Source organism: Rhynchophorus ferrugineus, unplaced genomic scaffold (assembly GCF_030347505.1).
Source record: "Rhynchophorus ferrugineus isolate W39M unplaced genomic scaffold, kcgeb_rfMv2 rfM3, whole genome shotgun sequence".
In the NCBI taxonomy this organism is placed as follows: domain Eukaryota; kingdom Metazoa; phylum Arthropoda; class Insecta; order Coleoptera; family Curculionidae; genus Rhynchophorus; species Rhynchophorus ferrugineus.
In genome coordinates, this window is record NW_027472582.1 from 25,947,452 (window position 1) to 25,960,362 (window position 12,911).

Consider the following 12,911-nt stretch of genomic DNA (forward strand, 5'->3'; position numbering starts at 1 on the left):
TAAACTCATTTACCATTTTGGCACAAATTGTCATATCTTCTTAGCATTTTTTATAAATATTTTAATTACTGTAAAATGTTGAATTTTTCTATTAAACATAAAATACATTGTAAACTTTTAAATAATTTATAAGCAAATAATAAATATTAGCTTTAGTTTAACTAAAAGATAAGAAGATAAAATAGACAAGAAGTACTTTGCGAATATATTGTAAATGTAAATGCCTATTAATTATTCCACAAATTGGATATGTATTATTCTGAAACCAATATTAAAATGATTAAATGACTTTACATATCGGCCCTTTCATTATGACTTTTTGATGTTTCAAATTCAGATAAATGATTCTTTTATATTGAAAGTGATTAGGACGTGGATTATCAGCAAATATTCGTTTTCACAGCAAGCATGTAATCAATCTTAATTATCTACCTTATTAAAAAAGAGCTTAATATTTCAAATTATCAAATATATTTTTGGAGCGTTATATTTAATTTTTTATACCGTGAATGGTAACGTGAATTTTTAGACTCTTGCCAAAACTAACTGTCTATACGTCGGACAAAGTATCTCTAATAAATATTATTTTAATTATTACAGCGATAATCTTCATTTATTTTTCGAATCTAGGACGCTACTGAAATGTATTGGAGATTTTTACTTTTGAACAAGTTTGCTGCCGTTGGCCTTCCATTATTCTCCACTAAATCTGGCCACTGTTGACGATCGACTGCTGTGTTCTCGGATGATGTCTCCTATATTTCAGATCGATATCTATAATCTTGGTCCATGACTTCTTTGGAGCTGCTTCCTAGACTATTTAAGAGGTCGAGTTTTCTGCATAAGTCCGGTAAGAATTTGTTTAGATTTCATTCGACAGATAGGTTAATACCATTGCAGTGCGTTTCTGGATTTGTTCCTCAATTGTGTTCTGATCGCATCTTAATGTAATTACTTTTTAACATAACTTCGAAGAGAAAGATGCAGAATTTTCCTTAAGCATCGCTTTTGAAGTAGTTCAAGCTTTGGATTGGTAAAATCACTATTCGAAAAGGCCGTATTTTAGTTTTGATTTTAACATTTCCTGTCTTTTACACGAAGAAATTTTTTAATCTCCTTTTTTCTATGATAAATTTACATTAGCAGAAGGTGACGGCGTTGAAATTATATTTTTACATTCTACTTGGTTGAATTTGCTGTTACTAGGTCGACTTCAGCGGTATCAAAACATTTTATTGATCTTGTTACTGTTCTTAATTCTTCTATTGTTAGCTTGTTACCAGGATCTTAAGTTTCCGGAATGTAAATTACTGGCGGTTGTGCAAAACTCTATAGAGGACCATGATCGTAGAACTGCATGAACTCCTTCCACCGCTAGAGACGTTGATCGTTCAACTTTACGGTTTTATCTTCATTATTATTTAATGTCTTTAGTAGATTCTGCTGCCCAAAATATAACCGGCATTGATGTTTCGTTGTAGTAACTAAATAACTGCCACACTATAGGCCAAGTGACTATTTTTGAAAAATCATTTTATGACAATTTTTCGCATTTACTTTACCCGGAATAAAAGTTATTTTTGTTATTTTGTTATACCAGAATAGGATACAGACTCAAAAGAATCAAATCATCTGATCTTGTGTAATGTTGTGTAGTGAGGAGCATATATTAAAAAATAGAGCAGTGACATGTATAAACATTATTTCACCAGAGACTGAGATAGGGCCGATGGGTCCTCCTAGTTATATATCTAGTTTTAAGTTATCATAAAGACAAATTGTAGGTTAGACGGAAACGACTAGTAACAATGTATTAATTAAATAATAATAAAAAAAATCGTTTAGTTTAGTATCGTTTAATATGCATTAAATCCTACTCTATTAACTACTCTTTAGAGTTATTACCTGCATGTTATTCAATATTCTATCAAATTTTATGGTTAGCGTGTCTGGTAGACTACGTTTCTTTAGCAGACTCACTTCAGTGATATAAAAGTTCTAGTATTCTTTTTAAAATTATTATGTATTGTGGGCAAAGTTTGGTTATTTGACTTTTTTCATTTATCTTTTCTTTCAATTGGTTGTACAAAACCATTTCACTAACTGTGAAATAGATAATAAATGATTTTAATAATATCGAAGGCCACAAAAAACTTCAAATGTTGGATTGGAACAATGATGGTTAGGAAACGGTAAGAGACGTCAGTGTTTCGCAGTGCTTCTGATATGTATTTGACTTATAATAATGAATTAAGTAACTTGTATATTAACGAAGAGTAAATCTTTGCAATTCCACTTTAAATTTTGAAACAAATGTATTGTTAATAATCTCTCTATAGCCTGTCCCAGTAGGCCTGTCTTTCTAACTTAAGCAGTTATTAGAAAGTTTGCTTACTCTCGCTTGCTTCTGTGATGAGTAAAAACTGGTCAACAAACTATATAATTTTCATGGCCTGTGTTTTATATCGAGCTAGTGGATACCATTTAGTGGAGCCCTCAAAAATTGTTTCAGGTGTATAATCTGCTATATTAATTAAATTTAATTATATCAAAAAATTAGAAATAGGTCGATAATTCTCCACTGAAAGAGAGTATTTAAGAGTTAGTAAGATTATATTAAACGTAGAAGTATCAATATGGATAGTACTTCAGACTCTGGTCGTTTGATTAACATTAAGATTGATTAATTATACCAAAAATCAAAACCCTTAGTTATACCAAAAGTACAAACGGACTGTAGGAATTGTTATGGTCCATAATTTAGCAATTAGTTTAATTAAATCGCATTCGATTTATACAGAAATTAACTGTTTAAATTCTCTTAATTACTCAAACCACAGATTTAATCAACCGCTATCATAGTTTCTGAAATTATGTAGCATAGAGCAAAAAAATCATTTCTTTATCGTTGACATAATGCAGTCTATAAATTAATGTTGACGAGAAAGTGACAAAGGAAAGCTATATGGTGTTAATAAATATTGTTACTCGCTAAACATACATTGTTATTAATTAAATTGAGGATTATTCAGTTCGTGTACCATACGATATACTGTTCTTTATTGATTATTCCGAGTAGTTTGGCAATTAACGCTGTACTTATAATGGTGTTAATTATCTAGACCTATCGGGTGTCACTTATGCTATTACAGCCTAATAGGCACTTTTAATTTTCCTATTAGATGTGTGACAAATGAAATTATTAAACTAGAACGGTCTCGTCGTAAAAATAGAACGCAAAATGTTCACATTGTGACAAATCGACTTTACAGTGCCGTGGCACAATTCCGCTTTATAGGAAAACGATCAAAATTTATATTTCAGGAAGGAATTACAATCGCAATTGGATTGAAATTGACACCGAACAAACGTGCCCCGTAAGAATTCGCCAAGGAATGCATGCATTATGGAAAATTTATGATTCCGTTCACCGACTTAACGGGATTCATCTGTCAGGTGCACGACACTGTAAAAATCCGACTGGCCATCAACTTGACGGCTTTACCGTTCTCGGCTCTGCGCAATTGCATCAACGAATAGTTTTCGGCGTTAAATGACGCGATACCACTCCACAAAATGGGTTTTGGACGGTCTTCCTAATAAAATCGGGTTGCTTTTTAATTTCCATTACAAAAATCTGATTAATAAACGTGTGTAAATATTTTACTTTTCGATAAAGAATTTTTTATTTAGTATAACGCTAAATTACAATAATTTGTAAATTGTAAAGAGATTAAATATTTACAACAGATAGTGTTACTGCGTATTAAATCGCATCGGGTTCATTCTTACAGGCTTCACTTTTCAGTTTTCAGAAGTATGAAGAAATATTTATTTCAGTGCATTGTTTGAATTTGTACTGAGTAAATTACATTTTCGGGAAGTTATAATTATTTACTTCAATTTGAAGGAAAGGGCGACTTAAGGTCATATAATGCCGACTTGGTAGGGCAGTGGTAAAGGCGATGGGACAGTCCTCCTACTGTTGCGATAGCCGCGGGTTCGAATCCTGCTGCGGCATGGTCGTACATTTTTGTTTGTGATTGTTTAAAATTTGTGAATGTTCAAGGCAGAGTGTAAAATCCGACAAGGAAAATTATTCCAGTTACGTCAGTAACCAGGCTGGGTAAGACCGGATGTCTTCTGGGATGATTTCTAAAGTTGGTCACTCGCCAGTCGGTAGGCTTTAATGCTGAGGACCGTGGTTCGGAGCCCAAATATAAACTGTAGCTCTGTCGAGTCTTGACAGATCAAATACAAAGAGTCTTCTGGACAAGCAAAAGACATTCTATCGACTATAATTGATGCACTTGAACTGAGTACTGCGGGAAAAACGGTCGAAATGCGATCATGCCATGCTGTTTGAGCAGCTTATGATGATGATACTAAAAGTGGCTCTATTCAAAATACTTACTTATTTTATTAATTACATATTACAACATATTAAACTTTAAACATCTTACATTAAATATGCTTTGTTGTACTTGCATTAATACACAAGCAAGGCGAGTTATCAGAGGGATTAATACATCAACAATTTAAGCTAAAGTTAAGAATATACTTCTACATTAAACAAATTAATGTGGTTTGGTTCGCTTCAATCTTCTGATTTCCAGCGTGTTGTCCAGTAGCTGTATTGCTTCGAGGTTGCTGTGATTTAGCAAGTATTTCATGTTTTAAGGCGAAATCTTGGATCACTTCGGTATCCATTTGATTTCGAGGTCATTGTGCAGCTCTTCGTTGGTTACGTGGCGATAAGCATTGGTAATTAATCACAGAATTTTGTTATGGTTACGTCGGATTTCCAGTTGGTTTGGTGCCTTAGTGCAACCCCATATTTGCATCCCATAAGTCCAGATTGGCTTAATGGTTGACTGTTAATGGTTGACTCTTTAATTTTAGATGAAGTTGAGAGTATCTTCTGACAAACCAGTAAAGTTGCTTGACTTTGAGTCTAATCTGCTCTGCTTTTTGTCTAACATGATGTGATTCGAAGTATGGGAAAAGTAACTACCATCGATGGACTTAATATACTTAATATAAAATACATTGTACCGACATTTCGCGGTAAAGCTCCAATTTTAAATTAATTTATAGACCTAATTAATTTGTATATTTACGTGTCCTTTGATAATTTTAATAGTACTATCCTCAATATTTATAGCTTTGAAGTTCAATTTAAAGTGGTGAAGCTGTAGTAAGTATTCTTTTTATTAATACAGCTTGCCAATATTCGAATGGTCATCAAATTAGTCAAAACTGATACAATTAAGAGCCCATTTATCTGAGTGATTAATGCAGAAATAGACATAGAGAGATTACTTTAAAACGACAATAGTTAATAAAATGAAAAGGCTCTAAATCATAAGAAACTTTATTTAAGCTAGAAGGAATGTAGAAATTAACTATTAATAGATTGTCAATTTTATAGAAACCAAGTAATAATAATAGATCTTCCATTCATGGTAAAATAAGATATAATATATATATATATATATATATATATATATATATATATATATATATATATATATATATATATATAATAACTAAGATATAATTATGAATAAACTTTCATAAATTTGGAAAGGAGTGCGAGTGTAGGATATGAAAATATGATTACTATACAAGTAGAGCTAATAGTAACACTTGTACACTTATATAAGATTTTGTGGTTTGTTTCACTGATTCTTGATCTTATTTCCTGCGCATTGTCTATTAGTTGTATTATTTCCTCTGATGAGAATGGGTGACCTTATTTAATGTTTTTAGGGCGGTTTGATTTCAAGATCGTCGTACATTTTTTAATTGGCTTTCTTTGGTTTTGGCAGCGTTGGATTACTAACCGGTTTGATGACTTACTGCAACCTCATATTTGCTACCTCCATTAGTCTAAATATCCCATATTGTTGACTGTTATATCAATATTTTTGATACTAGCCAGTAAATTAATTTTGCGTTTAATATTTTTTAATTTTTTTGTCCAATGATTTTAATATTACATCTACCTTTATTTCTTTTCTATTATCGAATCTAATCTAGCATCTGGATATAGGCCGAGGTATTAATGTGCTTGAGGAAATTATGAATACCCATATCAAGTGATACAATTCACTTTTGATATTATCACAAATTATGTGCTATTAAACTGTATTTTATAGTCTCATTCCAGTTCATTTGTGGATCTTTGTGACTTTCTTCTTGACTTTTGACTATGATCTTTTGGACTGTATCTTTTCTTCAAACGCGATTTCAATAACCGTTGTTACTCTTAAAATGTGATGCCGAAATTAATTAAAAATCGAAGGTATTGATTTTCACAAGAAACCCGTGTAGTATAATTGACAAATTTTAACTATGAATAATTCGTGAAATTACTTGATAAATATACTTTTAATTATTGAATCATTCAACGAAACAATGCAAAGCAGTATCAATGGCAGCCAGTCAATTAAAAGTGTTGAGATTGCTGAATTGATAAGCAAAAAACGAAAATGTGTCATTTAGGATTTTAAATTTTGCTTTCCTTTGATTTTTAACTTACAGATTTAACGAAAAACATGTAGGAGGATTTTTACATGGGACTGTAATCAGTGATAAAATACGGATCTATTACAGATTATCAGTTATATTATTACAATACAACAGATTATCTCTAGAAATGATATTATTTTTCGGTTTAAAAAATAGCCAAAAACTTTTATAATATTACAAAGTACTACTGATTTCTCCAAACGTTACACCGTCCAACTAATACTTGTCAGGATAAATGGCGCATGACCTCTCAATCCAGGATTTTTTTTATAAATATTGTAAGAAGTTCATGCACTGCATGTGTCAGAAAAATAGGTGGCGACTAAGATAAATAAGTCATTTTAATTTTTAATAAATAAATGTTAGGAATTGATTTCACCACCCAATATTATGATTTTATTGAAACTGAACCTAATCGAACATTTATTATTGAAAAATGCAGGATTTTGCGGTTAAAACAAACATAAATAGTTACTATTATTGCAATCGATAAAAATGAAAAAACGCTTTACCCTTCAGCAATTTTAAAATGCAATAAAATTGTAAATATTTTCCAATCTATTTAACAGCCTCAGTTTCCATCGATGTGGTACCTTGAATCTATATGGAAATTTTAATGTAAATTTTTGATATACAACCCTATATGATTTACCTTTTTTCGTGTCCCCTTTAATCAATGTAATCTGGGCAACACGGCGAAGTGAACCTGACGAAAAAATAATTGATGGCTTGAATATCATACATAATAACAAAATAAAAATAGAAATCGATCAAACATCCGTTTTATGCATTTAATAAAATACCCCAAGCGGTCCAAATTATTTAAAAAATGTTTTGTTATTAAAGTGAATTGGGCTTTTGCTTTTATTTTGAAGCATTGTTTTTGTAAAGCTCCTGAAATGGTCAATTTCGAAAACAATTATGGCGCAAATATTTTTTTAGTTATCTAAATACACGAGAATAATAACAATTAAACTGAATTATGCGAATATGAAGCAGAGGAAATTGTATAATAAAAACAGTGGAACAATATTTTTTAGCGAATTCCAAATTACATCGCCTATTAATTATAATTTTAATTAAAAACTGTATTCAGAATTTTTTTGTATATGATAAGGTAATGTTGAAATGGCGAAATGAAAAGAAAATATTTTTAGATAGAAAATATTGTAAGGAGTGATTTTTTAGTGATATCGATAAAAATAGTATTATGATATGATGAAGATGGTATATGATCGGCTAATTGAGTAACATTTCAATGTATTTTGGTTATGTAAAATGTATGTTGACAAGTATACGATTCATCACAATGTGATTACAATTGCTAATATTTTAGCCAATTAGCAGAATTGAGGTTGAAAAACTTAACACAAAATAAAATCAAACTTGTAGCTATAGGTATTTTTGTGTCTATTGTTGCAAATTTACTAATACACCTTTCTTCTGCACTACATAATTTAAAATGAATAAAAGTTTTTAACTGAGGCATTGAAAACATAACGAAAATAAATGAAACTAAACAATGTTCGTGTCAAATATGGTATATTTCATTTTGAGTATATTTGTCAATATATTTAATTATGTATTTTGAGGTATTTCCTTTGCCTCACCAATGAATTTTAAGTGTACCTTGTATATATAGATTCTCCTTTTGGAACTTTATATTGTTTATCTATATGCTCTTAATAGGTACAATGATATCTGCAACAGAGTCAGTTGTCATTTCTTACAAATTCTTATGAAATATACATGATTACATATTATATTTTTAGTAAAAATTGGGAATAATGATATTATCATTAATATATACAAATTTAACATACCCTATCAAACAGTTTTGGATAACTATTTACATTTTACATTATATATTATTATGTGAGTTTTGAAAATCCCGATAATTTTTTTGATCATGTCACATCTAGAATATATTATTAACTCTTCATATTTTAATGTTAATATTTTCATATTTTAATTCATATTTTAATGTTAGTTGCTTGTCAGTAATATATATTGTGCTGGCAAAAATATACTGGGACGAATATGAATACTTATTTTGTCAATTTAATTTTAATATTACATTTAATATTGTTATTTTTTTAATTAATTTATAATAAAAAACTAGTGTTTTATTATTTTTTGTTCCTAATTTAAACAAAATGTTTACAACCATATCTAAAAAATTAATTAGTATGTGAAATAATTTAACATTAGAATTAGCAAATAATATACATAACAAAATTAAGATAATCGTATTCTACATGCGCACAATAGAACCAATCATATCTTGTTGACTTCCATGTGGTTTTAAAAATTGGATATAAAATTAATTTGAATGCTTACCTGAAACAAATAATGAGTGTTCAAAGTTGTGGTGTTAATGATGGCAGTGATTTTCTAACTAATTATGAAGTGTTTGATTAGAACAGAATCATTATTATTGTTTGTTTTTTATTTTAAATAATATTTTTTGGATTATTAGTATATTTATGATTTGATAGAATTATAGTTCTGTAGTGGCATGAAGACCCATTCCATATTTGGTAGTTTGAAAATTTAGTTCGAGCGTTGTCGTTCATCAGTATGATTAATTTGCTTTGTCCTCTAAATGATATTTTCAGAGCAATATCTATTTATTTTCTTTAATTGATGATTGTGGCACTTTGAAGTAACCGTGTTGCCAGTTTTCAGGAGTCCATAATAAAGAATTTCATCCAATGCTCAGAAAAACCTTTTCTAAATCTATATATCCTCTTCTAGTACTAGGTTATCCAGGATATTCCTTTGACATTTTACGTTTTGTATTCTCGAAAAAAATATTTTTTGTCATTCATACCTGTACAAATTTTCCAGAAAAAGTATATTTGTGGTAATCATTGAAATATAAATGTTAAAATATGTTAACTCAGGTTTTGTTGAGTTAACACGTAAAAATAAATATAAACCTTTCAAGATTTGATTATATTCCCCCTAGTGTTCTTTTTCCTTGTCAAAATTCATATAAAATGCAATGGCGATTGTACTGTTCAGACTAGGGCTATTGGTCACCGAGAAATATATGGATACTTCAGAGATAAAACGGTATTCGGTTGTGGTGATATTCCGTGAAAAGCCACGTAAATATAATGCAAGTTTTTAGAACGAAGTCATAAGAAGCATGTGCCCATAGACTATAGGACTGGCTACTTAAACCGAGACTTTCTGATACCGACTATCACTCAGGTAATCAAGAGAACCGTAAGGCGCTATGAGGATAGACACGTAAGAGTTAATATCAAACTATTGCAAGTCTTCGATAACACTATAACAGGATACCGTCTTAAAATAATCAAACAATTTGATTTTGTGTAATTTAATATAATGAGGAGCATTATATAGAAAAGGTAGAAGTGTTAATACATAAACATTATTAGACTAGACAGATAAATATAGGACCGATGTTTTTAACATATTTAATTATATTAATATTATATATATTTAAAGAAAAATGTAGATTAGTCGACAACGACTACTAGCACTTAACAAATAACTAAAAAATAAAAATTACGGCCTAATAATAAACATAGCTTTATGGAGGTTTAATATTGTTAATTTACAATGAATTAAAATAACATTTGTTTAAATCAGAAAAAAATATTTACACTCTTTACGTATTTAATTTCCAAGATAGATAAATATGCCTCTGGGAATGTAATAAATTATATAATTTCCGCCCAAGCTGTGTAACATATACAAATAGTAGGCAGCGGTTGTCGCTTTAGAATTCCTTCAGGTAAGTTAAAATGGAAATGGGCACTTGGCTCGTGCATTTTACCGAACAAAACGGACGGATACTCACTTGTACGTCTTCCCCGTTAAAGGCGAAATAGGCTTCCGCCTTGACGACCCCCAATAGTAAGTCGTAGCGACTTAGCTTCGATATAACCGATTTTCGCAGAAGGACGCTGTTCAAAATGTTGATGGCGTTCTGTACTTCCGTTTTGCTTTGTTTGCTGTTGCTTCCTGGACTATCATAGTCAGTGTAGTGGGCATTTTCGCCACCTGAAAATAACGAAATGTGTTCTTAGAATTATCTCATAAATAAGAATTAAATATATTAACAATAATAATATAGTAGAAATGTCTAATTAATAATAATCTGAATCAAAATTATGTATTATGAAAAATATGGCTCAGCCATTCTCTTGCACTTAAAAATATAAATTAGTACAGTCGAACTAATTTAACATAGTTAAATAATAAGATATTATATTATAGTTGTTTTAAACCAGTATGGAAATAGTTTGTCCATTGTTGGAATTGATGGCAACCACGTGTTTCCTAAAGTACAGGGAGTTCGAAATGAATAATATGTCATTGTCAATTGTTAATGAACTATTTTTAGGAAATTAATTTTATTAAAATTAATATTAATTTCATTATTAAGTATTTACTTCGGGTGGAGAATATTAAATCATTAGTAACATTACGCTTAAGCTTGTTTTAATCTTAACAACATTAATAGCATTGAAATAGCATAGCAATAGTATTAAAATTAAAAAACTTTGAGCTAAATTAAAATTAAGTCAATTAGATATATTATACATACTTTTCAGTAAATGTTACTAGTACAAATGAAAATTGTATTAAAATTACAACAATTGCAATACAATTTAACTCACAAAAGTTTAATATATATAACATTTGATATTAATTATATATATAAAATGTTTTATTTTTAATAAAAACTATCAACATTTAAAACAAACTCAATGAAATTAAGAAATAAATAATACAGGGATAAGAACAGACGATGCGGGAGAGAGTGAGAGATATAGAAACAAGGAGAAAATCCATTAATATTTGGAATATAGCTAGAAAATGCAAAAATAAATGGAAACAGAAACAATATCATAGAAATTATAGAACATATGGAGCGATGACAAAAGATATAGAGTAAAAATAATAAAAAGTAACAAGTTAATTGAAAAGCCCCGGCTTGACATATAGATGGCGCTACTAGAATTAAATCTATATGTTTTTAGTTAGCCCTAACCCTCAAAAGATGCGTGTATAAGTTTGACAGCTGTCGGATTATCAATTTGTGAATTATGGCATTTTGAGTGAAGCAACTTTTGTTATTGTGAAAAAAATGCATAAAAAGGAATTTCGCGTGTTGATAAAATACTGCTTTTTGAAGAGAAAAAATACAGTTGAAGCAAAAACTTGGCTTGATGCCGAATTTCCGGACACTGCTCCAGGAAAATCAACCATCGAGCATGGTATGCGAAGTTTAGACGTGGTGAGCACCGAAAACGGTGAACGCAGTGGACGCCCAAAAGAGGTTGTTACTGATGAAAACATTAAAAACATCCACAAAATGACCAAAAATTGAAATTGAATAAAACAGCAGACACTCTAAAGATATCAACTGAACCTGTACATTATATCATTCACGTATATTTGGGTATGAGTATATATGAGGTATAAGCCCTGTGCAAAGTGGGTGTGGTGTGAGTTCACTTTTGGCCAAAAACAATGACGAGTTGATGATTCGGAGCAGTGTTTGAAGATGATCAAGCGTAATAAATCCGAGTTTCTGTATCGATATGTGACAACGGATGATACATGTCTCCATCATTCCACTCCGAAGTCTAATCGACAGTCATTCGAGTGGACTCCACACGATTAACCCGCTACAAAACGTGGGAAAATGCAACAGTCGGCTGTCAAGTTTATGGCGTCTGTATTTTGGGATGCGCATGGAATAATTTTCATTAACTACCTTGAAAAAGGAAGGACCATCAACAGCGACTATTACATAGCGTTATTAGACCGTTTGAAGGACGAAATCGCTGAATAACGGCCGCATTTGAGGAAAAAGAAAGTGGTGCTTCACTAAGACAATGCACCATGTCACAAGTCAGTGAAAACGCCGGCAAAAATCCATAAATAAGGCTTCGAATTACTTCCTCATCCACCGTATTCTCCAGATCTGACCCCAGCGTTTATTTCCTGTTCTCAGATTTCAAAGGAATGTTCGCTTGGAGGAGTCGTACTACAAAAATGGCATGGAAAAGTTGGAGTGTCGCTATAATCAGTATATCACCCTTGTGGTAAATATGGTGAATAAAAAAACTAATTTTGGCAAAAAATGTGTTATTCTATAGGTAGGCCGGGAACTTTTCAATTGACCTGTTACCAATAAGATGGGTATAATAATTTGAAAAGAACTAGATAAAAAGCTAATGACACTAGAAGATAGCAAAAACCTATTAATTATTAAAACAATTAAATTAAAAATAAAAAAGAAGAAATTGTTGGAGAGATATGTAAATTAGAATAATTATGGAGAAAATAATAAAGAACATAAGAAAAAATTAAGAACAAAGAAATTCAAG

General features: G+C 30.4%; 1 protein-coding gene across 1 annotated transcript in view; it reads right to left on the bottom strand.

Moving 5' to 3' along the window:
* Nlg3 (Neuroligin 3) overlaps window positions 1-12,911 on the bottom strand; it is a 781,379-nt gene that overhangs the window by 80,286 nt on the left and 688,182 nt on the right. Inside the window, exon 5 of the mRNA XM_076398792.1 lies at window positions 10,370-10,572. Within this exon, the coding sequence (XP_076254907.1) occupies window positions 10,370-10,572 (203 nt within the window). The remainder of the gene's footprint in view (window positions 1-10,369; window positions 10,573-12,911) is intronic.